Source organism: Nerophis lumbriciformis, linkage group LG35 (genome assembly GCF_033978685.3).
Source record: "Nerophis lumbriciformis linkage group LG35, RoL_Nlum_v2.1, whole genome shotgun sequence".
Taxonomy (NCBI): Eukaryota; Metazoa; Chordata; class Actinopteri; order Syngnathiformes; family Syngnathidae; genus Nerophis; species Nerophis lumbriciformis.
The window spans coordinates 1,937,501-1,965,000 of NC_084582.2; the positions used below are offsets into that span (position 1 = coordinate 1,937,501).

At 39.9% G+C, this 27,500-nt stretch overlaps 1 protein-coding gene across 1 annotated transcript in view; it reads left to right on the plus strand.

The window, feature by feature from the left end:
* nexmifb (neurite extension and migration factor b) overlaps nt 1–27,500 on the plus strand; it is a 381,629-nt gene that overhangs the window by 322,218 nt on the left and 31,911 nt on the right. Inside the window, exon 3 of the mRNA XM_061927928.2 lies at nt 9,337–9,467. Coding sequence (XP_061783912.2) covers nt 9,386–9,467 — 82 coding nt within the window. The 5' untranslated portion in view covers nt 9,337–9,385. The remainder of the gene's footprint in view (nt 1–9,336; nt 9,468–27,500) is intronic.

The following is a 27,500-nucleotide window of genomic DNA, read 5'->3' on the forward strand; positions in this document are numbered from 1 at the left end:
ATAATATTTGATTTATTATAAAAATAAAACAACTAAAAATAAAATGAAAATAGAGAAAAAAAAACTTAATTGGTCAGGCCATTTTTTCCCCCAATTTTTTGTCTAACATCAAACAGACCAACATATTTTGTGATGTATTATAAAAAATAAAAATAAAAATATAATTTAAAAAAACAGAAATATATAAATGAATTGGTCAGATACATTTTTTTTCAATTTCTTGCCCTACATCCTACAGACCAACATAAATAATATATGATTTATTATAAAAATAAAACAACTAAAATAAAATGAAAATAGAGGGAAAAAAAACTTAAATGGTCAGACCATTTCCCCCCCAATTTTGTGTCCTACATCCAACAGACCTACAAAGTATGTGATGTATTATAAAACAATAAAACAACTAAAAATTAAATTAAAAAAACAGAAATATAAAACTGAATTGGTCAGATGATTTTTTTTCAATTTCTTGCCCTACATCCTAGGGACCAACATAAATAATATATGATTTATTATAAAATTAAAACAACTAAAAATAAAATGAAAATAGAGAAAACAAAACCTTAATTGGTCAGACCATTTTCCCCCCAATTTTTTGTCCTACATCCAACAGACCTACATAGTATGTGATGTATTATAAAACAATAAAACAACTAAAAATAAAATTAAAAAAACAGAAATATAAAACTGAATTGGTCAGATGATTTTTTTTCAATTTCTTGCCCTACATCCTAGGGACCAACATAAATAATATATGATTTATTATAAAAATAAAACAACTAAAAATAATATGAAAATATAGAGAAAAAAAACTTAATTGGTCAGACCGTTTTTTCCCCAAATTTTTTGTCCTACATCCAACAGACCAACATATTATGAGATGTATCATAAAAAATAAAACAACTAAAAACAAAATAAATAAAAAAAACTGAAATATAAAACTGAATTGGTCAGATTATTTTTTTTCAATTTCTTTCCCTACATCCTACAGACCAACATAAATAATATATGATTTATAATAAATATAAAACAACTAAAAATCAAATTAATATAGAGAAAAAAATAATTAATTGGTCAGACCATTTTTTTCCCCAATTTTTTGTCCAACATCCAACAGACCAACATATTATGTGATGTATTATAAAAAATAAAACAACTATAACCCCCCCCCCCCCCCCCCCCCCCCCTTCCCCTAGAGGGGGGGGGATTACCCACATATGCAGTCCTCTCCAAGGTTTCTCATAGTCATTCACATCGACGTCCCACTGGGGTGAGTTTTTCCTTGCCCTTATGTGGGCTTTGTACCGAGGATGTCATTGTGGCTTGTGCAGCCCTTTGAGACACTTGTGATTTAGGGTTATATAAATAAACATTGATTGATTGATTGATATTATGTGATGTATTATAAAAAAATAAAACAACTAAAAATATAATAAAAAAAACTGAAATACAAAACTGAAATCGTCAGATTATTTTTTTTCCAATTTCTTGCCCTACATCCTACAGACCAACATAAATAATATATGATTTATTATAAAAATAAAACAACTAAAAATAATATGAAAATATAGAGGAAAAAAAACTTAATTGGTCAGACCGTTTTTTCCCCAAATTTTTTGTCCTACATCCAACAGACCAACATATTATGAGATGTATCATAAAAAATAAAACAACTAAAAACAACATAAATAAAAAAAATTGAAATATAAAACTGAATTGGTCAGATTATTTTTTTTTCAATTTCTTTCCCTACATCCTACAGACCAACATAAATAATATATGATTTATAATAAATATAAAATAACTAAAAATAAAATGAATATAGAGAAAGAAAAAACTTAATTGGTCAGACCATTTTTTCCCCCAATTTTTTGTCCAACATCCAACAGACCAACATATTATGTGATGTATTATAAAAAAATAAAACAACTAAAAATATAATAAAAAAACTGAAATACAAAACTGAAATCGTCAGATGATTTTTTTTTTTCCAATTTCTTGCCCTACATCCTACAGACCAAAATAAATAATGTATGATTTATTATAAAAATAAAACAACAAAAAATAAAATGAAAATAGAGGGAAAAAAACTTTAATTAGTCAGACCATTTTTTTCCCAAATTTTTTGTCTAACATCCAACAGACCAACATATTTTGTGATGTATTATAAAAAATAAAACAACTAAAAACAAAATAAATTATAAAAACTGAAATATAAAACTGAATTGGACAGATTGGTTTTTTTTTTCAATTTCTTTCCCTACATCCTACAGACCAACATAAATAATATATGATTTATAATAAATATAAAACAACTAAAAATAAAATGAAAATAGAGAAAAAAACCTCTCAATTAGTCAGACCATTTTTTTCCCAAATTTTTTGTCTAACATCCTCCAGACCAACATAAATAATATATGATTTATTATAAAAATAAAACAACTAAAATAAAATGAAAATAGAGAAAAAAAACTTTAATTGGTCAGACCATTTCCCCCCCAATTTTTTGTCCTACATCCAACAGACCTACATAGTATGTGATGTATTATAAAAAAAATAAAACAACTAAAAATAAAATTAAAAAAACAGAAATATAAAACTGAATTGGTCAGATGATTTATTTTTTATTTTTTGCCCTACATCCTAGGGGCCAACATAAAAATATATGATTTATAATTTAAAAAAATGAAACAACTGAAAAATAAAATTAAAATACGAAAATATACTAGGAAATTGATGAGATGATTTATTTTTTCCTGTCACTTGTTGCTAGACAGAGTTCATAGGGCTCAATCATTACTGCACCACAAGCCAATACGAAAATGCGCATCTGGCAACCACGGCAATTAGCAATTATAACATTTAACGAGACAAGATACCCAATTAAATCACTGCTCCGTTCACCCTCAGCTTTCCCCCATTAGGGTAGGGGTCGCCACAGTGAGTGAACGCGAGTAATAGAGTAGAAAGCTTTTATTGTGGTTGTGCAACAACACATAAACAAAACATGCTGGAAGCACAAAGGTTTTGTTTTTATTCTTCTGACGCAACCCAGGCCGATAATTAAAGCCATACCTTCTTCCATGAAAGGCATGTACCAATATAGGTTTAAGTGAATGACTGCTCTGTATTAGATAGAAAAATATAAATACAACATACATATTTGTATTTAACTTGGTATTTTTGTCATTTAACTTTGCCCTTGCATTTTGAAACTTTATTGTTTTGTCGACACTTTATCTTGGTTAAATTTGTAGTATATCTGCGCTGTTGTTCATGTACTGCTATGTGAGCCTTTTAATTGCCCCCCCAGGGACAAATTGTTTTTTGAATTGAATTGAATACATGCCTGAAAGTAAAAAGGATGACTTTTTGTCCTTTCAGTAAACATTTGCTTTATTTTTTAGCTATAATTGTTATTGTGTTACTACAATATACATGATTTTTCCCTAAGAAGGTTTTTTTCACGTTCATTTTTAGCTTCTAATGTCCAATTCTTTCACAGGTGTACTATACACTGGCAGTTATTCCACAATACCCCTAAGCCAAATAAACAGGACATGTGAGTTCTTCATTATTCGAAAGGCATTAAAACATTTAGGATTTTTTTTTTTTTGCTCAAATTTTTCAGCCCAAAATAAATATACCAAACATGTAATGTTGTCATTTTATTTGACAAATTAATTGTATTTGATCAATTGGTGCGAGCAATTAATATATATTTGAATACCATGAGCTATTTTACTAATTTAACCTGTGACATTATCTGATCAAAAGGTCTTCAAAAGATGAAAACAACAACAAAAGACAACATTTCCTGTTGATATTGTTGTTTAGGCCTAAAGTTTACTAAGAAATTTGAGCACAAAAATAAATAAATACATTTGTTTACGCCCTGCCCCTTAATGTCCTTTTTGGCTTTAAAGATAATTAAAAATTGAATGTTTTTTAATAATTTTTTTAATTTATTTTTAATTTTTTAATAACAGCTATAGTGCAGTTAAAATTGAGCCTGAGGAACTCTGCCTACCAAAAACTGCCAAAAAAAATCACCAGACCAACTCAATTCAATATTTCTGTATATCTATGTTTAGTTTCTATAGGAATAACGAGTCAACTTGTGTGATTAATCACAAAAAAATATTGCATTAATCATGTACCCTGCAAATTATTTGCCACTTGCCAATATTTTTTAATTTTGTTTCTAGAAATGTCCCTCGTTTTAAGAGCTGTTTACTTCTCTTTAGTCATTGACTTGACATCATAATCTTAATTTTAGCAGGAACAATTATATTTTGTCTATTCTAGTTTAAAAATGTAAAAAAAATTGAGAAAATAACTATTCAATTAAGATATTTTGTTTTTTTCCACATGGTCTTTTCAGCAACATCCTTTTATAATTTCATAGCTGCTAGATGGTTCAAAGTACCAGTAGAGTGGAAAAACAAAAACAGGCAACAAATAAAAACTTTATATGCTTAAGTGTGTTTCATTGTATGCATTAAACCATCCATCCATCCATTTTCTACCGCTTATCCCCGTTCGGAACAAAGAGGAAAAGAACCATCCGGATTGTTATAGGCGCAAAGTTGAAAAGCCAGCATGTGTGATGGTATGGGGGTGTATTAGTGCCCAAGACATGGGTAACTTACACATCTGTGAAGGTACCATTAATGCTGAAAGGTACATACAGGTTTTGGAGCAACATATGTTGCCATCCAAGCAACGTTATCATCGACGCCCCTGCTTATTTCAGCAAGACAATGCTAAGCCACGTGTTACATCAACGTGGCTTCATAGTAAAAGAGTGCGGGTACTAGACTGGCCTGCCTGTAGTCCAGACCTGTCTCCCATTGAAAATGTGTGGCGCATTATGAAGCCTAAAATAGCACAACGGAGACCCCCGGACTGTTGAACAACTTAAGCTGTACATCAAGCAAGAATGGGAAAGAATTCCACATGAAAAGCTTCAAAAATTGGTCACCTCAGTTCCCAAACGTTTATTGGGTGTTGTTAAAAGGAAAGGCCATGTAACACAGTGGTGAACATGCCCTTTCCCAACTACTTTGGCACATGTTGCAGCCATGAAATTTTAAGTTAATTATTATTTGCATTTACTCCGTTACATCTACTTGAGTAACTTTTGGGATAAATTGTACTTCTAAGAGTAGTTTTAATGCAACATACTTTAATTTTTACTTGAGTATATTTATAGAGAAGAAATGCTACTTTTACTCCGCTCCATTTATCTACATTCAGCTCGCTACTCGCTACTGATTTTTATCGATCTGTTAATGCACGCTTTGTTTGTTTTGGTCTGTCAGACAGACCTTCAAAGTAGGATCTATCGCATGCCTGCGTTTCACCAATCAAATGCAGTCACTGGTGACGTTTGACTCCGTTTCACCAATCAAACAGAGCCAGGCGGTCACATGATTAACTGAACATAAAGTTTCAGCGGCAAACAACAAGCTTAAGCTTACATGACCTCAACGTCAAATTTGAGGAAGCACATCGCGGTAAGTAACGTTAGTAGATATTTTGGCTGTCATCGTAGGCTAAATTTAGCTTCCCTGCTATGAATCACTGTCAAATGTACATCGTGTGGGGACATTTATTAACGCACTGCAGCCTCATAGACACACACACACACACACACACGCATGCATACAAACACCAATCAGAAGTGCACAGTGTGTTCCCAGGTGCAGCCCACACCTATCAGTTTATGGTTTGCGTAAAGGCTAACTTGTTATTTTCCTTTGTAATCTCTGCCTACTGAGCCTATGGTGCTGTTAAGTTATTGTGGCTCAATTTGCCTTAATTTTTTTTATGTTAATGTATTATTATTTAATATATATTATTGTTTTAGTTGCTTAAGAGATATTCCTGGCTCTGAATTTGCTCATTGCTATTTTTATGTTTTTGTGAATTATTTGTTGCCGTCATCATTAAACAAACAGGTTACTCATCAGTTACTCAGTACTTGAGTAGTTTTTTCACAACATACTTTTTACTTTTACTCAAGTAAATATTTGGGTGACTACTCCTTACTTTTACTTGAGTAATAAATCTCTAAAGTAACAGTTCTCTTACTTGAGTACAATTTCTGGCTACTCAACCCACCTCTGCTTATTATTTTTATTGGATAGTAGTCTGTTTATTTCAATTGTTAGTTTTTTTCTTTATTACCTCTTGTGTAATTTATTTTTACCCCATATTTGTTCCCACTACCGCACCTTAAATTGGAGTCCTTAATCTCGTTATATGCAAATATAATGACAATAAAGTCCATTCTACAAACCCTGTTTCCATATGAGTTGGGCAATTGTGTTAGATGTAAATATAAACGGAATACAATGATTTGCAAATCCTTTTCAACCCATATTCAGTTGAATATGCTACAAAGACAACATATTTGATGTTCAAACTGATAAACATTTTTTTTTGTGCAAATAATCATTAACTTTAGAATTTTAAGCCAGCAACACGTGACAAAGAAGTTGGGAAAGGTGGCAATAAATACTGATAAAGTTGAGGAATGCTCATCAAACACTTATTTGGAACATCCCACAGGTGTGCAGGCTAATTGGGAACAGGTGGGTGCCATGATTGGGTATAAAAACAGCTTCCCAAAAAATGCTCAGTCTTTCACAAGAAAGGATGGGGCGAGGTACACCCCTTTGTCCACAACTGCGTGAGCAAATAGTCAAACAGTTTAAGAACAACGTTTCTCAAAGTGCAATTGCAAGAAATTTCGGGATTTCAACATCTACGGTCCATAATATCATCAAAAGGTTCAGAGAATCTGGAGAAATCACTCCACGTAAGCGGCATTGAATGATCGTGGCCTTCGATCCCTCAGACGGCACTGTATCAAAAACCAATATCAATCTCTAAAGGATATCACCACATGGGCTCAGGAACACTTCAGAAAACCACTGTCACTAAATACAGTTTGTCGCTACATCTGTAAGTGCAAGTTAAAGCTCTACTATGCAAAGTGAAAGCCATTTATCAACAACATCCAGAAACGTCGCCGGCTTCTCTGGGCCCGAGATCATCTAAGATGGACTCATGCAAAGTGGAAAAGTGTTCTGTGGTCTGACGAGTCCACATTTCAAATTGTTTTTGGAAATATTCGACATCGTGTCATCCGGACCAAAGGGGAAGCGAACCATCCAGACTGTTATCGACGCAAAGTTGAAAAGCCAGCATCTGTGATGGTATGGGAGTGCATTAGTGCCCAAGGCATGGGTAACTTACACATCTGTGAAGGCACCATTAATGCTGAAAGGTACATACAGGTTTTGGAACAACATATGCTGCCATCTAAGCGCCGTCTTTTTCATGGACGCCCCTGCTTATTTCAATCAATCAATCAATCAATGTTTATTTATATAGCCCTAAATCACAAGTGTCTCAAAGGGCTGCACAAGCCACAACGACATCCTCGGTACAAAGCCCACATAAGGGCAAGGAAAAACTCACCCCAGTGGGACGTCGATGTGAATGACTATGAGAAACCTTGGAGAGGACCGCATATGTGGGTAACCCCCCCTCTCTAGGGGAGACCGAATGCAATGGATGTCGAGTGGGTCTGACATAATATTGTGAGAGTCTAGTCCATAGTGGATCCAACATAATAGTAAGAGTCCAGTCCATAGTGGGGCCAGCAGGACACCATCCCGAGCGGAGACGGGTCAGCAGCGCAGAGATGTTCCCAGCCGATGCACAGGTGAGCGGTCCACCCCGGGTCCCGACTCTGGACAGCCAGCACTTCATCCATGGCCACCGGACCTGTGCCCCCTCCTCCACAAGGAAGAGGGGAGCAGAGGAGAAAAGAAAAGAAACGGCAGATCAACTGGTCTAAAAGGGGGGTCTATTTAAAGGCTAGAGTATACACATGAGTTTTAAGATGGGACTTAAATGCTTCTACTGAGGTAGCATCTCTAATTGTTACCGGGAGGGCATTCCATAGTACTGGAGCCCAAATAGAAAACGCTCTATAGCCCGCAGACTTTTTTTGGGCTCTGGGAATCACTAATAAGCCGGAGTTCTTTGAACGCAGATTTTTTGCCGGGACATATGGTACAATACAATCGACAAGACATATTTCAGCAAGACAATGCCAAGCCACATTCAGCACGTGTTACAACAGCGTGGCTTCGTAAAAAAAGAGTGTGGGTACTTTCCTGGCCCCGCCTGCAGTCCAGACTTGTCCCCCATCGAAAATGTGTGGCGCATTATGAAGCGTAAAATACGACTGCGGAGACCCCGGACTGTTGAACGACTGAAGCTCTACATAAAACAAGAATGGGAAATAATGTGTGTTGTTAAAAGAAAAGGTCATGTAACACAGTGGTGAACATGCCCTTTCCCAACTACTTTGGCACGTGTTGCAGCCATGAAATTCTAAGTAAATTATTATTTGCAAAAAAAAAAAAAAAAGGTTTATGAGTTTGAACATCAACTATGTTGTCTTTGTAGTGCATTCAATTGAATATGGGTTGAAAATGATTTGCAAATCATTGTATTCCGTTTATATTTAACACAATTTCCCAACTCATATGGAAACGGGGTTTGAGTTCCATTCTAGAATGACACTACGGTGCTCCTACCAGGTAGAGACACCCCAACCCATTTTCAGTATGATGCGCTCGGCTGACAAACTTCAACCTCTGTTGTTTTGTATCAACCTTTTTCCCCCGTGCACTGCGTCTCCCGCTCCACAGAGACACGCAGTCAAGTCCCCCCCACCCACTCTCGGCATCACTCGCAACAGTGAAAGAGTCGGCGTTCACGGGTGTGCTGTCACCGCCTCAGCCACATCTCTTTAATCTCCCCCTCTTTCAGCCGCCTCGGCTTTCCCTTTGCCGCGGCGAGGCGCTGGGGGAGGGAGGGAGTCGGCTAATTACAATAAACAAATATGCTCAGAGCTGCCTATGTGAAGTTGGCATAGGTTAACAACTCTGCTATAAATGTTAAACGAAGCTTAAAATAGGAGAGACGGGTGCACAGTTTCCATAGTGATCTCAGCTGTGTGTACTTTCTTGCTGGGCAAAGTTGGAATTAATCTTACGCCGGGATCTGCGACACAGAAGAAATGAGTGATCGTTTGCTACCCCGAGGTCGCGTTTGATGTCTCTGTCATGTTTTCCCTCAATTACTGTAACTTTGTGCTTGTCGGAGCCTGGCGTGGATCTTTTGTTGTAATGGAATCTAGTAGACTAGCGATAATGTCACCCTGCATTAGACACAACTGAAGTCAGCCTTTAATGATGGCTTCCCTCTTCTCTCTCTCTGTCTCTCTCTCTCTTTCTCCCACTTCCACAGGTGGGACAGTCAAAATGATGCGTAGGAGGACAAGCCTTGAGCCGTATTGATGGACGTGTTACCAGACAGCGGTCTCACACTCATCGTGAAGACTTCCCAAACAGATAATGCAATCGCAGTGGAGGACCCAGGTACATATGCCATAAACCACTGATTTTCAGCCTTTTTTGAGCCAAGGCACATTTTTCCTGTTGACAAAATGCGGAGGGCACACCACCAGCAGAAATCATTCCATCCATCCATCTTCTTCCACTTATCCAAGGTCAGCAGCCTAAGCAGGGAAGCCCAGACTTCCCTCTCCCCAGCCACTTCGTCCAGCTCTTCCTGTGGGCGTTCCCAGGCCAGCCGGGAGACATAGTCTTCCCAACGTGTCCTGGGTCTTCCCCGCGGCCTCCTATCGGTCGGACGTGCCCTAAACACCTCCCTAGGGAGGCGTTCGGGTGGCATCCCGACCAGATACCCGAACCACCTCATCTGGCTCCTCTCGATGTGGAGGAGCGGCGGATTTACTTTGAGCTCCCCCCGGATGGCAGACTTTACGATTACTGCCACATTGCCGTGGCAGTAAGTCGGACACGTTTCCAGTGAGGGTTGGACTCCGCCAAGGCTGCCCTTTGTCACCGATTCTGTTCATAACTTTTATGGACAGAATTTCTAGGCGCAGTCAAGGCGTTGAGGGGATCCGGTTTGGTGGCTGCAGGATTAGGTCTCTGCTTTTTGCGGATGATGTGGTGTACTGGAGAGGAGGCTACGCCGGATAGTCGAACCTCGGATTCAGGAGGAACAGTGTGGTTTTCGTCCTGGTCGTGGAACTGTGGACCAGCTCTATACTCTCGGCAGGGTCCTTGAGGGTGCATGGGAGTTTGCCCAACCAGTCTACATGTGTTTTGTGGACTTGGAGAAGGCATTCGACCGTGTCCCTCGGGAAGTCCTGTGGGGAGTGCTCAGAGAGTATGGGGTTTCGAACTGTCTGATTGTGGCAGTCCGCTCCCTGTATGATCAGTGTCAGAGCTTGGTTCGCATTGCCGGCAGTAAGTCGGACACGTTTCCAGTGAGGGTTGGACTCCGCCAAGGCTGCCCTTTGTCACCGATTCTGTTCATAACTTTTATGGACAGAATTTCTAGGCGCAGTCAAGGCGTTGAGGGGATCTGGTTTGGTGGCTGCAGGATTAGGTCTCTGCTTTTTGCGGCTGATGTGGTCCTGATGGCTTCATCTGGCCAGAATCTTCAGCTCTCACTGGATCGGTTCGCAGCTGAGTGTGAAGCGACTGGGATGAGAATCAGCACCTCCAAGTCCGAGTCCATGGTTCTCGCCCGGAAAAGGGTGGAGTGCCATCTCTGGGTTGGGGAGGAGATCTTGCCCCAAGTGGAGGAGTTCAAGTACCTCGGAGTCTTGTTCACGAGTAAGGGAAGAGTGGATCGTGAGAACGACAGGCGGATCGGTGCGGCGTCTTCAGTAATGCGGACGCTGTATCGATCCGTTGTGGTGAAGAAGGAGCTGAGCCGGAAGGCAAAGCTCTCAATTTACCGGTCGATCTACATTCCCATCCTCACCTATCAATCAATCAATCAATGTTTATTTATATAGCCCTAAATCACAAGTGTCTCAAAGGGCTGCACAAGCCACAACGACATCCTCGGTACAAAGCCCACATAAGGGCAAGGAAAAACTCACCCCAGTGGGACGTCAATGTGAATGACTATGAGAAACCTTGGAGAGGACCGCATATGTGGGTAACCCCCCCCTCTAGGGGAGACCGAAAGCAATGGATGTCGAGTGGGTCTGACATAATATTGTGAGAGTCCAGTCCATAGTGGATCCAACATAATAGTAAGAGTCCAGTCCATAGTGGGGTCAGCAGGACACCATCCCGAGCGGAGACGGGTCAGCAGCGCAGAGATGTTCCCAGCCGATGCACAGGCGAGCGGTCCACCCCGGGTCCCGACTCTGGACAGCCAGCATTTCATCCATGGCCACCGGACCTGTGCCCCCCCACCCTCCACAACCTATGGTCATGAGCTTTGGGTTATGACCGAAAGGACAAGATCACGGGTACAAGCGGCCGAAATGAGTTTCCTCCGCCGGGTGGCGGGGCTCTCCCTTAGAGATAGGGTGAGAAGCAGAAGTCATTAAACAACGAAACTCCGTTGACAGTAAAAAGTCGTTGTCGTAATTGTTGGATATGACTTTAAACCATAACCAAGCATGCATCAATATAGCTCTTGTCTCAAAGTAGGTGTACTGTCACCACCCGTCACATCACGCCGTGACTTATTTGGAGTTTTTTGCTGATTTCATGTGTTTAGTGTTTTAGTTCTTGTCTTTGGTGGCTTTTTCTCTTTTTTTTTTGGTATTTTCCTGTAGCAGTTTCATGTCTTCCTTTGAACGATATTTCCCGCATCTACTTTGTGTTTATCCTTCTTCGTGGGGACATTGTCGATTGTCATGTCATGTTCGGAGATAGCGGATGAGGGTATGTCTACAGAATATATTAATTGATGAAAATTGGGCTGTCTGCACTCTCAAAGTGCATGTTGTTGCCAAATGTATTTCATATGCTGTAAACCTAGTTCATAGTTGTTAGTTTCCTTTAATGCCAAACAAACACATACCAATCGTTGGTTAGAAGGCGATCGCCGAAATTCGTCCTCGCTTTCTCCCGTGTCGCTGGCTGTCGTGTCGTTTTCGTCGGTTTCGCTCGCATACGGTTCAAACCGATATGGCTCAATAGCTTCAGTTTCTTCTTCAATTTCGTTTTCGCTACCTGCCTCCACACTACAACCATCCGTTTCAATACATGCGTAATCTGTTGAATCGCTTAAGCCGCTGAAATCCGAGTCTGAATCCGAGCTAATGTTGCTATAGCTTGCTGTTCTATGCACCATGTTTGTTTGTGTTGGCTTCACTATGTGACGTCACAGGAAAATGGACGGGTGTATATAACGATGGTTAAAATCAGGCACTTTGAAGCTTTTTTTAGGGATATTGCGTGATGGGTAAAATTTTGAAAAAAACTTCGAAAAATAAAATAAGCCACTGGGAACTGATTTTTAATGGTTTTAACCCTTCTGAAATTGTGATAATGTTCCCCTTTAATCGCGGGTTTGTCTCTGTGCGATATAGAAAATGACTATATCGTGATATTCGAGTATACGTTCTCACGCTGTTGCTTTTAGCTGCGGGCATTACACTAGAGGCTCTCCTCGCTCTCTTCTTCTAACAGACAGCAAGCGCACCTTCTTACACACGTATACGCCCTCCCCGAGCAGAGAGGTAGCAGCATGGCTAACGTTAGCTGTGATGCTAGCGGAGTGGTGCGAGTGCTAATACAAGAGAAAGAAGGTGCTAATCTGGTAACAAAGGGAGGAAGAATTAATTCCCAAGAAAAACAGCAGGGGGTCCATCGTCTGGCGGTGGTTTGGCTTCAAGTGGGAATATGTCGAACAGACAATTGTAATTTGTCAAGTGTGGGGCGCCATTATATAGATTAAAAACGCTGTTTAGTGCGAGGTATTAGGATCTTAGTAAATCCTTAGAGTGAATGCGGCTGCAACACAGACGCCCACAGGAGAGAAAAAAATCGACTCAAAGGTTATGAGGCCAATTTTAAGATACTAATGCTCATCGATGAAGCAGAGTCATCAAACCGTCAACGAGTAAGATGTATGATTAATGAGATGGGATTTCACTGATATTGGAAAGGTATTTAAAAAAAAAAAGATCAATACAGGTTGTCATTTTTGCCCTTAAATAGGTTTGAAAAAGACTTATATTCCAGTCAATACAGTAATATCAATACGTAATAGGCAATAAAACTAACACAATTAAATCTAATTCATTTTTATTCTATACTAAGAGTTTAATTTTGCATGAGAAAAGAGACTGGAGAATGAAGGTAATAAATATGCACTTAATGTGTTTATGAAAGACCTTTAACATCCTCTTCATGGTGACTATAACATGTTTGTTGTTCTAAACTGTTAATGTGGACCTCTTACTCCTGTTGTGTTATTAATGCGCTATTTGAAGATGTGAATGCTTCGATTAAAATAAATAAATAAAATATTTCCTGCAGAATGTTTATAATGTTCAATGCCGGTCGACTGTTACTTCATGATTTATACACTCCAATTCCACAAGGAGAGATTTAATGTGCTGTTTAGCGTCTTTCACATTGACTTGTTTGCTTTTGAGAGCCGTCACAAGTAGAGATGTCGATACATGCTTTAAAATGTGATATCGGAAATTATCGGTATCGGTTTCGAAAAGTAAAATGTATGACTTTTTAAAACGCCGCTGTGTACACGGACGTAGGGAGTACAGAGTGCCAATAAACCTTAAAGGTACTGCCTTTGCCCAGTCACATAATGTCAACGGCTTATCACACACACAAGTGAATGCAAATCATACTTGGTCAACAGCCATACAAGTCACACTGAGGGTGGCCGTATAAACAAGTTTAACACTGTTACAAATATGCGCCACACTGTGAACCCACACCAAACAAGAATGACAGACACATTTCGGGAGAACATCCGCACCGTAACACAACATAAACACAACAGAACAAATACCCAGAAACCCTTGCAGCACTAACTCTTCCGGAACGCTACAATATACACAACCTACGCTACACCCTACCCCCCCACCTCAACCCCGCCCACCTCAACCTCCTCATGCTCTCTCAGGGAGAGCATGTCCCAAATTCCAAGCTGCTGTTTTGAGGCATGTTAAAAAAAAAAAAAATGCACTTTGTGACTTCAATAATAAATATGGCAGTGCCATGTTGGCATTTTTTTTCCCCATAACTTGAGTTGATTTATTTTGGAAAACCTTGTTACATTGTTTAATGCATCCAGCGGGGCATCACAACAAAATTACCGTATTTTTCTGAGTATAAGTCGCACCTGAGTATAAGTCGCACCGGCCGAAAATGCATAATAAAGAAGGAAAAAAACATATATAAGTCGCATTTTTGGGGGAAATGTATTTGATAAAAGCCAACACCAAAAATAGACATTTGAAAGGCAATTTAAAATAAATAAAGAATAGTGAACAACAGGCTGAATAAGTGTACGTTATATGAGGCATAAATAACCAACTGGTATGTTAACGTAACATATTATGGTAAGAGTCATTCAAATAACTATAACATATAGAACATGCTATACGTTTACCAAACAATCTGTCACTCCTAATCGCTAAATCCCATGAAATCTTATACGTCTAGTCTCTTACGTGAATGAGATCAATAATATTATTTGATATTTTACGGTAATGTGTTAATAACTTCACACATAAGTCGCCCCTGAGTATAAGACGCACCCCCGGCCAAACTATGAAAAAAACTGTGACTTATAGTCCGAAAAATACGGTAGGCATAATAATGTGTTAATTCCACGACTGTATATATCGGTATCGGTTGATATCGGAATCGGTAATTAAGAGTTGGACAATATCAGAATATCGGATATCGAAATTCTCTACCACCACCTGCACCATTTTTCAATTGCACACGCAATGTTGGTAGATAGCACGCAACACGCCTACTAAAAGTACCATATTTTTCAGACTATAAGTCGCAGTTTTTTTCATAGTTTGGCCGGGGGGTGCGACTTATACTCAGGAGTAGGGCTGGGCGATATATCAACTCCAAAACTGGACGGATCAGCTTTCAGGAAAAGATAGCGGATGAGGGTATGTCTACAGAATATATTAATTGATGAAAATTGGGCTGTCTGCACTCTCAAAGTAGCATGTTGTTGCCAAATGTATTTCATATGCTGTAAACCTAGTTCATAGTTGTTAGTTTCCTTTAATGCCAAACAAACACATACCAATCGTTGGTTAGAAGGCGATCGCCGAATTCGTCCTCGCTTTCTCCCGTGTCGCTGGCTGTCGTGTCGTTTTCGTCGGTTTCGCTTGCATACGGTTCAAACCGATATGGCTCAATAGCTTCAGTTTCTTCTTCAATTTGGTTTTCGCTACCTGCCTCCACACTACAACCATCCGTTTCAATACATGCGTAATCTGTTGAATCGCTTAAGCCGCTGAAATCCGAGTCTGAATCCGAGCTAATGTCGTTATATCTTGCTGTTCTATCCGCCATGTTTGTTTGTATCGGCATTACTGTGTGACGTTTACCAAACAATCTGTCATTTTTGCCCTTAAATAGGTTTACTCCAGTGCGACTTATACCGTATTTTCCGCACTATAAGGCGCACCTAAAAACCACAAATTTTCTCAAAAGCTGACAGTGCGCCTTATAACCCGGTGCGCTTTATATATGGATAAATATTAAGATTCATTTTCATAAAGTTTAGGTCTCGCAACTACGGTAAACAGCCGCCATCTTTTTTCCCCGTAGAAGAAGCGCCCGGTGCATGCTGGGATATGTGACGTTTCATTTCCATTTGTGTGTTTATGTAAAGACCCCAAAATGGCTCCTATTAAGTGTGTTGTCTGTCTAATTATAAATAATGCAGACGAGGCGTGTTAACTGAGTTGTCAACGTTTACTCACAGCGTGCTCATAACCACATTCTAACTGCCAGCATACAACAACGCTTCTCAGGGCTACCGCGCATGCTCGTCACTATCGTTGCATGCTGGGTAGTGTAGTTGTTATATTTGCTAGCTCATAACATCACATTAAGAGACACGCTTACTCGCTTAATTCAATACTCGCCGTCATTCCGGGTGGATTGACAAAAGACCTCCAGCCGCTAGATATTGGTGTCAACAGGGCATTCGAAGCTAGACTGCTAACTGCGTGGGAACAATGGATGACAGAAGGCGAACACACCTTCACTAAGACAGGGAGACAGCGAGATCCATTTTGGATCCCACATTCGCCCAACTTTTCAATTCGGACACCGAAGGAGAATAATTCGAGGGATTTATGAATGAAGAATAACTTCAGAAAGTGAGCGTTATGTTTATTTTGTGTGTTGTGACATTAACGTTCGAGCAACATTATGTTGCTATTGCTCTGCACTATTTTGAATTTTACTATGTTTGTGATTGCACATTTGCGTACATTTTGGGACAGAGTTGTTAGAACGCTGGATTTTAATATATTATTAAAGTTTGACTGACCTATCTGACTGTTTTTTTGACATTCCCTTTAGCGCAGCGTAGGCGCGGCTTATAGTCCGGGGCGGCTTATAGGTGGACAAAGTTTTGAAATATGCCATTCATTGAAGGTGCGGCTAATAACCCGGGGCGGCTTATAGTGCGGAAAATACGGTATATGTTTTTTTCCCCTTCTTTATTATGCCTTTTCGGCCGGTGCGACTTATACTCCGGAGCGACTTATACTCCGAAAATTACGATATATATTGTGGTACGGCAGTATATCCTCATTCATCATGCTGCTATCTGCTGAAAATCCCAGTGTTTGTCACAATTTAACTTTTACTTTACTTTTGCCCCCGTGCAAAACATAGAAAATACAACTTACCACAAGATGTTCAATCATTTTCAACACTCGTCTGCAAAACACAAATACATTAAGGGTTCAATAATGCTAATCCCTTTATTGCGCAGCTCAGAATATGTTTTTGTATGGAAATCTGAAATTGGCAATTTGCTCCAATTGATCCCCTTTTATTTTATTCCCCCCGTTTTAGTTAGCCAAGGCTTTATTGCTCTTGTGTCACTAAAGCGTGAACCTTGCATCACAGTTGCTTTTGCACTTTTTTTTTGAAAAAACATACCTCATTAAAAACTGCATGCGACTTATTTTTACACATGGGCGGTGGTGGTCCCGATTGATGCCGACTCAGATGAAAGGCGGTTGGTTTCTTTGAGAGACAGTGTAGGGAGAAAAGAGGCAGGAAGGAAGACAAGCTCTGGAAAAAAGTGGGGCCATGAATCATACTGCAGTTACTCACTAGTTATTATGAACATCCTGTTCTGGCGGCATTGATTTCCCCCCGCCATTCACAAGATGTCTGCTAGTGAAGATGGAGCAATACCGTAGGTAGCAAAACAGCTCCTGTCGTGGGCCCATAGCAACCGGATGAGTGATCGCCCCAGGTGGCTGAGTGGAGGGAAACGCCCGATCAGCATTTTGTGAATGTAAGGGCCTCGATATAACAAGGATAAGGCGCTCGGGAGCTGCGAAGGAAGGAGAAGAGGGAGACACGTGGCATGCAGTGGGACAAGTGATAAAGATGCACAGAAGGGGTGGGGGGGGACATATGGAAATGCTTCAAAAAGAAACTATAAAAAAAAAAGTCAGCAAAAAGCCAAATCAGCTGTTTCGAATAGCACTATTATTTTTTATCTCATATATAGTCGCGATCAAAAGTTTACATACACTTGTAAAGAACATAATGTCTTGAGTTTCCAATCATTTCTACAGCTCTTATTATTTCGTGATAGAGTGATTGGAGCACATACTTGTTGCTCACAAATAGGGATGATGTTTGATAAGAAATGATCGAGTTCCAGCCCATTATCGAATCCTCTAATCCAGTGGTTCTCAAACTTTTTTTGTCATCCCCCACTCTGGACAAGGGGGAGTTTTCAAGCCCCACCTGCCCCCATCGCCCCAACAGAGCGCTAATGCCAAGCTTTAACATTTTCAAATTTATTGAACATCAAGTTGTATACATTCGAACTCAATAACATAAAATAACATTAAGTTCAATAATAAATAAAATAACTGTGCAGCTGTGGTATAACTTGCATCAAGTTCAATAATAAATCAAATAACTTCCATCAAGTTCAATAATAAATAAAACAAAAGTGTTATAACTTGCATCAAGTTCAATAATACATCCAAAAAAGTGTTATAACTTGCATCACGTTCAGTAATAAATCAAAAAAGTGTTATAACTTGCATCAAGTTCAATAATAAATCAAATAAAAGTGTTATAACTTGCATCAAGTTCAATAATAAATCAAAAAAAGTGTTATAACTTGCATCAAGTTCAATAATAAATCCAATAACTTGCATCAAGTTCAATAATAAATCAAAAAAAGTGTTATAACTTGCATCAAGTTCAATAATAAATCAAAAAAAGTGTTATAACTTGCATCAAGTTCAATAATAAATCAAAAAAAGTGTTATAACTTGCATCAAGTTCAATAATAAATAAAACAAAAGTGTTATAACTTGCATCAAGTTCAATAATAAATCAAAAAAAGTGTTATAACTTGCATCAAGTTCAATAATAAATCAAAAAAAGTGTTATAACTTGCATCAAGTTCAATAATAAATAAAACAAAAGTGTTATAACTTGCATCAAGTTCAATAATAAATCAAAAAAAGTGTTATAACTTGCATCAAGTTCAATAATAAATCAAATAACTTGCATCAAGTTCAATAATAAATACAATAAAAGTGCCACTTTGCAATCTTTGCAAAAAAAAAAGGAGCTATGCATTTGGCAAGACAGGGCAAGTGACAGCACTTTCCCCCAGGAGAGCCACCTTGCTTCACTGTGAAACAGCACGGCTGTATGATCAGCTCCCATTTCCTCACACAGTGCAGAGAACAGTCGCACTTTCAGTGGTCGTGTTTTGATCAAATTTACCGCGCTCACAACATCTGTTAAAACCTCATTGAGTTCGGAGCTGAGCTGCCTTGACGCGAGTGCTTCCCGGTGAATGACACAGTGTGTGCCCGTCAGATTTTTGTTTTTCTGCAGGCGCTGGCTCTGGCTCGACGACCTTTGAGGTGTGAGTCACAAATGTATATATTTGTGTAATTGTGATCCACACATTAGCCTGCTACCCATCCGCTCGAAATTTTGTTCCGCTTAGCCCCGCCCCCATTAGTTACTGTTGCTATGTCTGTCAAACTTTCGCTCCTACCGAGAAATATAAAGCCTACAGTAAAAATAAGTACCGGTAATTTCCATTTATTTATATAGCGGATTTCACAGACAGAATCACAAAGTGATTTACAGTGTGTATAGAAAATGAAAGCATAGTAAAAAAAATAATCTAAAAATATAATAATTTAAAAAAAAATTTAAAGTGAAATTTCCTCCCGTTCCTCGCGCCCCACCTGTCATGTCTCTCTATTCCCCACCAGTGGGGCGCGCCCCACACTTTGAGAAACGCTGCTCTAATCGAACCGATTCCTTATCGATTCTCTTATCGAATCCAGATAGGTTGTGTCATGTCTGTGTAATCATGTTTTGTTTTAAGTCATGTTTTCTTTAGTTTCTGTCTTTTCACTCCCTTGTCTTGTTTCCATGATTACCCCATTAGTTTCACCTGTTCCACGTTTGGACTCATTGTGCACTCTTGTTTGTCACCATAGCAACCCATTAGTTTTCACCTGTCACGTCACGCACCTGTTTCACGTTTTGAGTCACGCACCTGTTTTCGTTAATCATGTCTGTGTTATTTAAGCTTTTCATTTTCTGTTGTTCGTCCTTACGACATCACCACATTTATGCTCGACACATTTCTAACTCCTTTTCATGTCCATCGTTCACGCTGCTCCTTTTTTTGTCCATGCCAAGTAAGTTTTCTTTATTCAAGCCATAGTTTGCAAGTTTTGTTTAATTGTTCATCGTTTCTGCCAATGTGCAAGTTTTGTGTTTATAGTCTAGTTTTGTACCTCCGCCCCTGTGCGCGCTTTTCGTTTATTCTTTTTTTGATAGCTTCAATAAATCATGTACCTACATTCCCGTCTCGCCCGTGCCAACTTTCCGTTGCATCCCGGAAAAGCAAACACCCAGGACCAAGTCATGACAGGTTGTTGTACCGTATTTTCCGCACTATAAGGCGCACCTAAAAACCACAAATTTTCTCAAAAGCTGACAGTGCGCCTTATAACCCGGTGCGCTTTATATATGGATAAATATTAAGATTCATTTTCATAAAGTTTCGGTCTCGCAACTACGGTAAACAGCCGCCATCTTTTTTCCCCGTAGAAGAGGAAGTGCTTCTTCTTCTACGCAAGCAACCGCCAAGGTAAGCACCCGCCCCCATAGATCAGGAAGCGCTTCTTCTTCTACTGTAAGCAACCACCCGCCCGCGTAGAAGAAGAAAAAGCGCGCGGATATTACCGTACGTTTCATTTCCTTTGTGTGTTTACATCTGTAAAGACCACAAAATGGCTCCTACTAAGCGACAGGGATCCGGTTCATGAAAAGACGCAATCTCTCCATCCGCACACGGATTACTATTTCACAGCAACTGCCTAAAGACTTTCAAGAAAAGCTGGCTACTTTCCGTGCATATTGTAAAAACAAGATAGCTGAAAAAAAGATCCGGCCAGAGAACATTATCAACATGGACGGACGAGGTTCCACTGACTTTTGATATTCCTGTGAACCGCACTGTGGATACAACGGGAGCACGTACGATGAATATTCGCACCACAGGGAATGAGAAGTCATCCTTCACTGTGGTTCTAGCTTGCCATGCTAATGGCCAGAAACTTCCACCCATGGTGATATTCAAAAGGAAGACCTTGCCAAAAGAGACCTTTCCAGCCGGCGTCATCATAAAAGCTAACTCGAAGGGATGGATGGATGAAGAAAAGATGAGCGAGTGGTTAAGGTAAGTTTACGCGAAGAGGCCGGGTGGCTTTTTTCACGCAGCTCCGTCCATGTTGATATACGACTCCATGCGCGCCCACATCACGCTGGTTTTTAATATATTATTAAAGTTTGACTGACCTATCTGACTGTTTTTTTGACATTCCTTTAGCGCAGTTAGATGCGGCTTATAACACGGGGCGTCTTATAGGTGGACAAAGTTTTGAAATATGCCGTTCATTGAAGGCGCGGCTTATAACCCAGGGCGCCTTATGGTGCGGAAAATACGGTATATGGAAAAAAAACACAATATTTGGTTTAACAAAAGCTCACTTTTATTATATAAGAAAAAAATAAAATAAAATAAATAAATAAATATTGATTGTTACCCCCCTAAAAAAAAAAAAAAACATATTGACTGTTGTTACCCAAAGTATATTAAGTGGGATTTTTCAGAAAAACAAATATATACAGTAACACAAAAACAACATGTCTCTGTGATCACTATAGGTGTATAAACAATAATATTGTGTTAAATAAAATCAGTCCCTTGGGCCCAAAACTGAAAATAATACAGCTCTCCAAAAAGTGCACTTCTGCTGCTATTGGAACATACTAACTACACACACTATGACACTAAGAACACCACAGTCATCAATCAACAATTCTTCCACCCTTACATGAGAGCGAAGCCTGGCAATAATTGCATATTGCCTGTTCTGCCCTCACTATACGTGTTGAGGTTATACAGCTTGGCAAACAGCTAACAAACAATCCAAAGCAGATTAATCCATTTAGGCTCTTTATTGTTGTTGATCTTGCTTTGTCTTTTCCTATCTTTACTTTTGTCTTGCCCTGGACTGTTATTTTTTTTTTTTAAACTGAAATACACACAATGACAAATGTATAAGCTATGTGATTCAATTAACATACTGAAATGTAATACACAATATGTAAATATTAGCTTCACACAAATATACAGTACTATCATCAAACAAATACTTCTGAGTGTTGAAACTATTCCGAGGGGTTCTGGGTATTTGTTCTGTTGTGTTTATGTCGTGCTACGGTGCGGATGTTCTCCCGAAATGTGTTTGTCATTCTTGTTTGGTGTGGGGTTCACAGTGTGGCGCATATTTGTAACAGTGTTAAAGTTGTTTATACGGCCACCCTCAGTGTGACCTGTATGTCTGTTGACCAAGTATGCAATGCATTCACTTGTGTGTGTGAAAAGCCGTAGATATTATGTGATTGGGCCGGCACGCAAAGGCAGAGCCTTTAAAGTTTATTGGCGCTCTGTACTTCTCCCTACGTCCGTGTACACGGCGGTGTTTTAAAAAGTCATACATTTTACTTTTTGAAACCGATACCGATAATTTTGAAACCGAAACCGATAATTTCCGATATTACATTTTAAAGCATTTATCGGCCGATAATATCGGCAGTCCGATATTATCGGACATCTCTAATATATATATATATATATATATATATATATATATATATATATATATATATATGTCTTAATAAGGTTATCCAAAAAATAGTGCTCGATACCGTAGTAGAGCGCAATATATGTATGTGTGGGGAAAAAAATCACAAGACTATTTCATCTCTACAGGCCTGTTTCATGAGGGGGGGTACCCTCAATCGTCAGGAGATTTTAATGGGAGCATTCGCATACCATGGTTTATATAGGGCACAGAGTGGGTGGGTACAGGCTGGCGTAGGGGCGTGGTGATTGGCTCATGTGTTACCTAGGAGGTGTTTCCGTCTATGGCGGCATGTTGTTACAATTTCGCTGCGCTTGTTGAGGGATGACAGGTCTGGACGGTAAATAATAAACAGTTTCTCTTTCAAGCATAGGTTGCATCTTTTATTACCACTATTGTAGGGTGTGCTGGATGCAAGAATTTGCCATGTTATTGAATATTCAACATTATTGTCTTTGAGGTCCCAAATGTGTTTGCTGAGTTCTGTGGTATTTCGCAGGTTTTTGTTCCTGAAAGAAGCCTTGTGATTGTTCCATCTGGTTTTGAATTCTCCCTCGGTTAATCCTACATATGTGTCGGATGTGTTAATGTCCTTGCGTATTACCTTAGATTGGTAGACAACTGATGTTTGTAAGCACCCCCCGTTGAGAGGGCAATCAGGTTTCTTTCGACAATTACATCCTTTGTTGGTTTTGGAGTCGCTCTGTCTGAGGGCCGACGGCTCATTTGCAATTGTTTTGTTGTGGTTTGAGATGATTTGTCGTATATTGTTCATGCAGCTGTAGCTCAATTTAATGTTGTTCTTGTTGAATACTTTTCTTAGGATGTTTGGGAAAGTGTTTGTCAATCAGATTGAGGAATTTGTGTCCAATGTTCGTTGAGACGTTTTTGCTGTATGGGGGGTTGTACCAGATGATGTCGTTCCGTTTTCTGTTCTTTTTTGGCTGGTTTCCTGGCGTGGGTTCATAGGTGAGGGTGAAATTGTATCCGCTTTCATCAAGGGCTTTTTGGTACGGGGGGGTTGCTTGGTCAAATTCAGCTTTGCTGGATGACAGCATCGATAGCCTTTTATTGATTCCGGTAGGTATTCTTTTCGTGGTGGTGGGTGGGTGGTTGCTGTCATGGTGCACGTATTGGAGTGTTGTGTTGGGTTTCGTGAATGGTTGGTAGCTGTTATTTCTCAGGTTGAAAGTGACGTCAAGGAAGTTGACGGTTTGCTTGTTGGCTTCAATCGTGATCCGTAGGCCGTTCTCTTTGAAAATTTGGCATATGCGCTTCTTGGTATTCTCGCTGCTCCTTGGTGAGGCGCGACACACTGCCAGAGATGAAATAGTCTTGTGATTTTTTTCCCACACATACATATATATATATATATATATATATATATATATATATATATATATATATATATATATATATACGGGCAGCATGGTGGAACAGGGGTTAGTGCATGTGCCTCACAATACGAAGGTCCTGAGTAGTCCTGGATTCAATCCCGGACTCGGGATCTTTCTGTGTGGAGTTTGCATGTTCTCCCCGTGACTGCGTGGGTTCCCTCCGGGTACTCCGGCTTCCTCCCACCTCCAAAGACATGCACCTGGGGATAAGTTGATTGGCAACACTAAATTGGCCCTAGTGTGTGGATGTGAGTGTGAATGTTGTCTGTCTATCTGTGTTGGCCCTGCGATGAGGTCGCACCTTGTCCAGGGTGTACCCCGCCTTCCGTTCGAATGCAGCTGAGGTAGGCTCCAGCACCCCCCGTGACCCCAAAAGGGACAAGCAAGTTTCACTGCTAAAAAGCGCTTTTGGTAGTTGGAATTTTTGACCACTCCTCTTGACAAAGTTGGTGCAGTTCAGCTAAATTTGTTGGTTTTCTGACATGGACTTGTTTCTTCAGCATTGTCCACACGTTTAAGTCAGGACTTTGGGAAGGCCATTCTAAAAGCTTAATTCTAGCCTGATTTAGCCATTGCCATGAATTGATTAACGTGGACTTAAACAAGTTGAAAAACTTATTGGGGTGTTACCCTTTAGTGGTCAATTGTACGGAATATGTACTGTACTGTGCAATCTACTAATAAAAGTTTCAATCAATCAATCAACCACTTTTGACATGTGTTTGGGGTCATTGTCCTGTTGGAACACCCAACTACGCCCAAGACCCAACCACCGGGCTGATGATTTTAGGTTGTCCTGAATAATTTGGAGGTAATCCTCCTTTTTCATTAAGCTACTGTTTATTTTTCCTGAATCAGTGCAGATTTAGTCTTATTTTGAAAGGTTTAGCGGCAAATATAAAATTATAAAAAATGTATATTTAAAATGGGATGGAGTGGATTTGTACACTCTTCAGACAATATATTGAAAAAAAGATTTAAACCATTTGTCATCACCAAGAGGTTACTGCGACCTCACTTAATTTGACACTTATGGTATTTACAGAAGAAAAGATTGAAGGCAGGGTCCACAAATTAAGCATTAATCCGTGAAAGACAAAATTGGACTTATTCATGCATCGCTAAGTACCGTATTTGATTGACATAATGAGTGCCGGGCTGCTGTGATCGGGACGCTGAAGAGAAAAAGGATAAGTTTGTTTGCAGTTGATTTCCTGCTACAAATATTAGTCTGATCTACAATTCATGTCTTCAGTTGTTTTTATGCTGTGAAGTTCAAATGTTGTCTCATTTAGCTTCGTATGTCCCTGTTGTTCAGCAATGTTTGCTAGCGATATCAAGATTCAGTATATGCTGTTGAGCCGACCAGAGATGTATTCATCTAGTTTATTATTACTTCCATCCATCCATCCATCTTCTTCCGCTTATCCGAGGTCGGGACGCGGGGGCAGCAGCTTAAGCAGGGAAGCCCAGACTTTCCTCTCCCCAGCCACTTCGTCCAGCTCTTCCTGTGGGACCCCGAGGCGTTCCCAGGCCAGCCGGGAGACATAGTCTTCCCAACGTGTCCTGGGTCTTCCCCGCGGCCTCCTACCGGTCGGACGTGCCTTAAACACCTCCCTAGGGAGGCGATCGGGTGGCATCCTGACCAGATGCCCGAACCACCTCATCTGGCTTCTCTCGATGTGGAGGAGCAGCGGCTTTACTTTGAGCTCCCCTCGGATGACAGAGCTTCTCACCCTATCTCTAAGGGAGAGCCCCGCCACCCGGCGGAGGAAACTAATTTCGGCCGCTTGTACCCGTGATCTTGTCCTTTCGGTCATGACCCAAAGCTCATGACCATAGGTGAGGATGGGAACGTAGATCGACCGGTAAATTGAGAGCTTTGCCTTCCGGCTCAGCTCCTTCTTCACCACAACGGATCGATACAGCGTCCGCATTACTGAAGACGCCGCACCGATCCGCCTGTCGATCTCACGATCCACTCTTCCCTCACTCGTGAACAAGACTCCGAGGTACTTGAACTCCTCCACTTGGGGCAAGAACCATGGACTCGGACTTGGAGGTGCTGATTCTCATCCCAGTCGCTTCACACTCGGCTGCGAACCGATCCAGCGAGAGCTGAAGATCCTGGCCAGATGAAGCCATCAGGACCACATCATCTGCAAAAAGCAGAGACCTAATCCTGCAGCCACCAAACCAGATCCCCTCAACGCCTTGACTGCGCCTAGAAATTCTGTCCATAAAAGTTATGAACAGAATCGGTGACAAAGGGCAGCCTTGGCGGAGTCCAACCCTCACTGGAAACGTGACCGACTTACTGCCGGCAATGCGGACCAAGCTCTGGCACTGTTCATACAGGGAGCGGACCGCCACAATCAGACAGTCCGATACCCCGTACTCTCTGAGCACTCCCCACAGGACTTCCCGAGGGACACGGTCGAATGCCTTCTCCAAGTCCACAAAACACATGTAGACTGGTTGGGCAAACTCCCATGCACCCTCAAGGACCCTGCCGAGAGTTATTAGGAGTGACAGATTGTTTGGTAAACGTATAGCATGTTCTATATGTTATAGTTATTTGAATGACTCTTACCATAATATGTTACGTTAACATACCAGTTGGTTATTTATGCCTCATATAACGTACACTTATTCAGCCTGTTGTTCACTATTCTTTATTTATTTTAAATTGCCTTTCAAATGTCTATTCTTGGTGTTGGCTTTTATCAAATACATTTCCACCAAAAATGCGACTTATACTCAGTGCGACTTATACATGTTTTTTTCCTTCTTTATTATGCATTTTTTGGCAGGTGCGACTTATACTCAGGTGCGACTTATACTCCGAAAAATACGGTACTAGTGGTACGTGTGCTCCATCTAGTGGTAGGCCAAAAAAATCACTTGACTAAAGTACAGTGTTTTATTTTCTTATATTCAAACAGTGTTACTGTTCAAACTGTGTGTAATGTTACAGTGACCAAAAAAAAAGACTGCAAACTTTGCAGGCAGAGGCATCTAATACTGTGTGCACACGTACGCTCTCATAATAAACCCCGTTATTATTTCACTTTTTGACATTGTTTAACACAAGTATCCAACGTTGTAACAAAATGTGTAAGTCAGAAAAGAGGAAAATCATCATATATGAATCCCAAAATAGTGTCACTTACCACAGCACTTACCACAGCACAGTGTGATAGGCCCTTTGAGACACTTGTGATTAAGGGCTATATAAATACACTTTGATTGATTGATTGATTAAATGATAGGTTGTTAGAGTGCCTGATGTCAAGCAATAGTATGATATGAAATATATGATATTTCCGGGTCACATTTCTTCCTCGACCTTACAGAAAGTAAGAGAAAGTATGACCAGCTGCATACTCCTGTTTTGGTAATGATAATAACTATTTGTCAAGATATTTACTCTAGATTTTTTGGGGGGGCAGAAATGTCTTCATTAGCATCCATATCTGTTGCGTTGTTTATTAGATTGACTCACGTAACATGCAACTCGCCACACTGCTGGAAGTGATGCCGAGGCTTGGATCAAACATTTTTTATCGTTGTGGTGGCAACGGTACTGGTGACGATTTAAAAAAAAATATTTTTCATGAGGAGCGAAATCTGGGGGAAAAAACACGTCCGGGAAGACGTCAGGAAAGAAGGACAAATTCCTCTGCAATAACTATAAATATATGTATATATATATATATATATATATATATATATATATATATATATATATATATATATATATATAT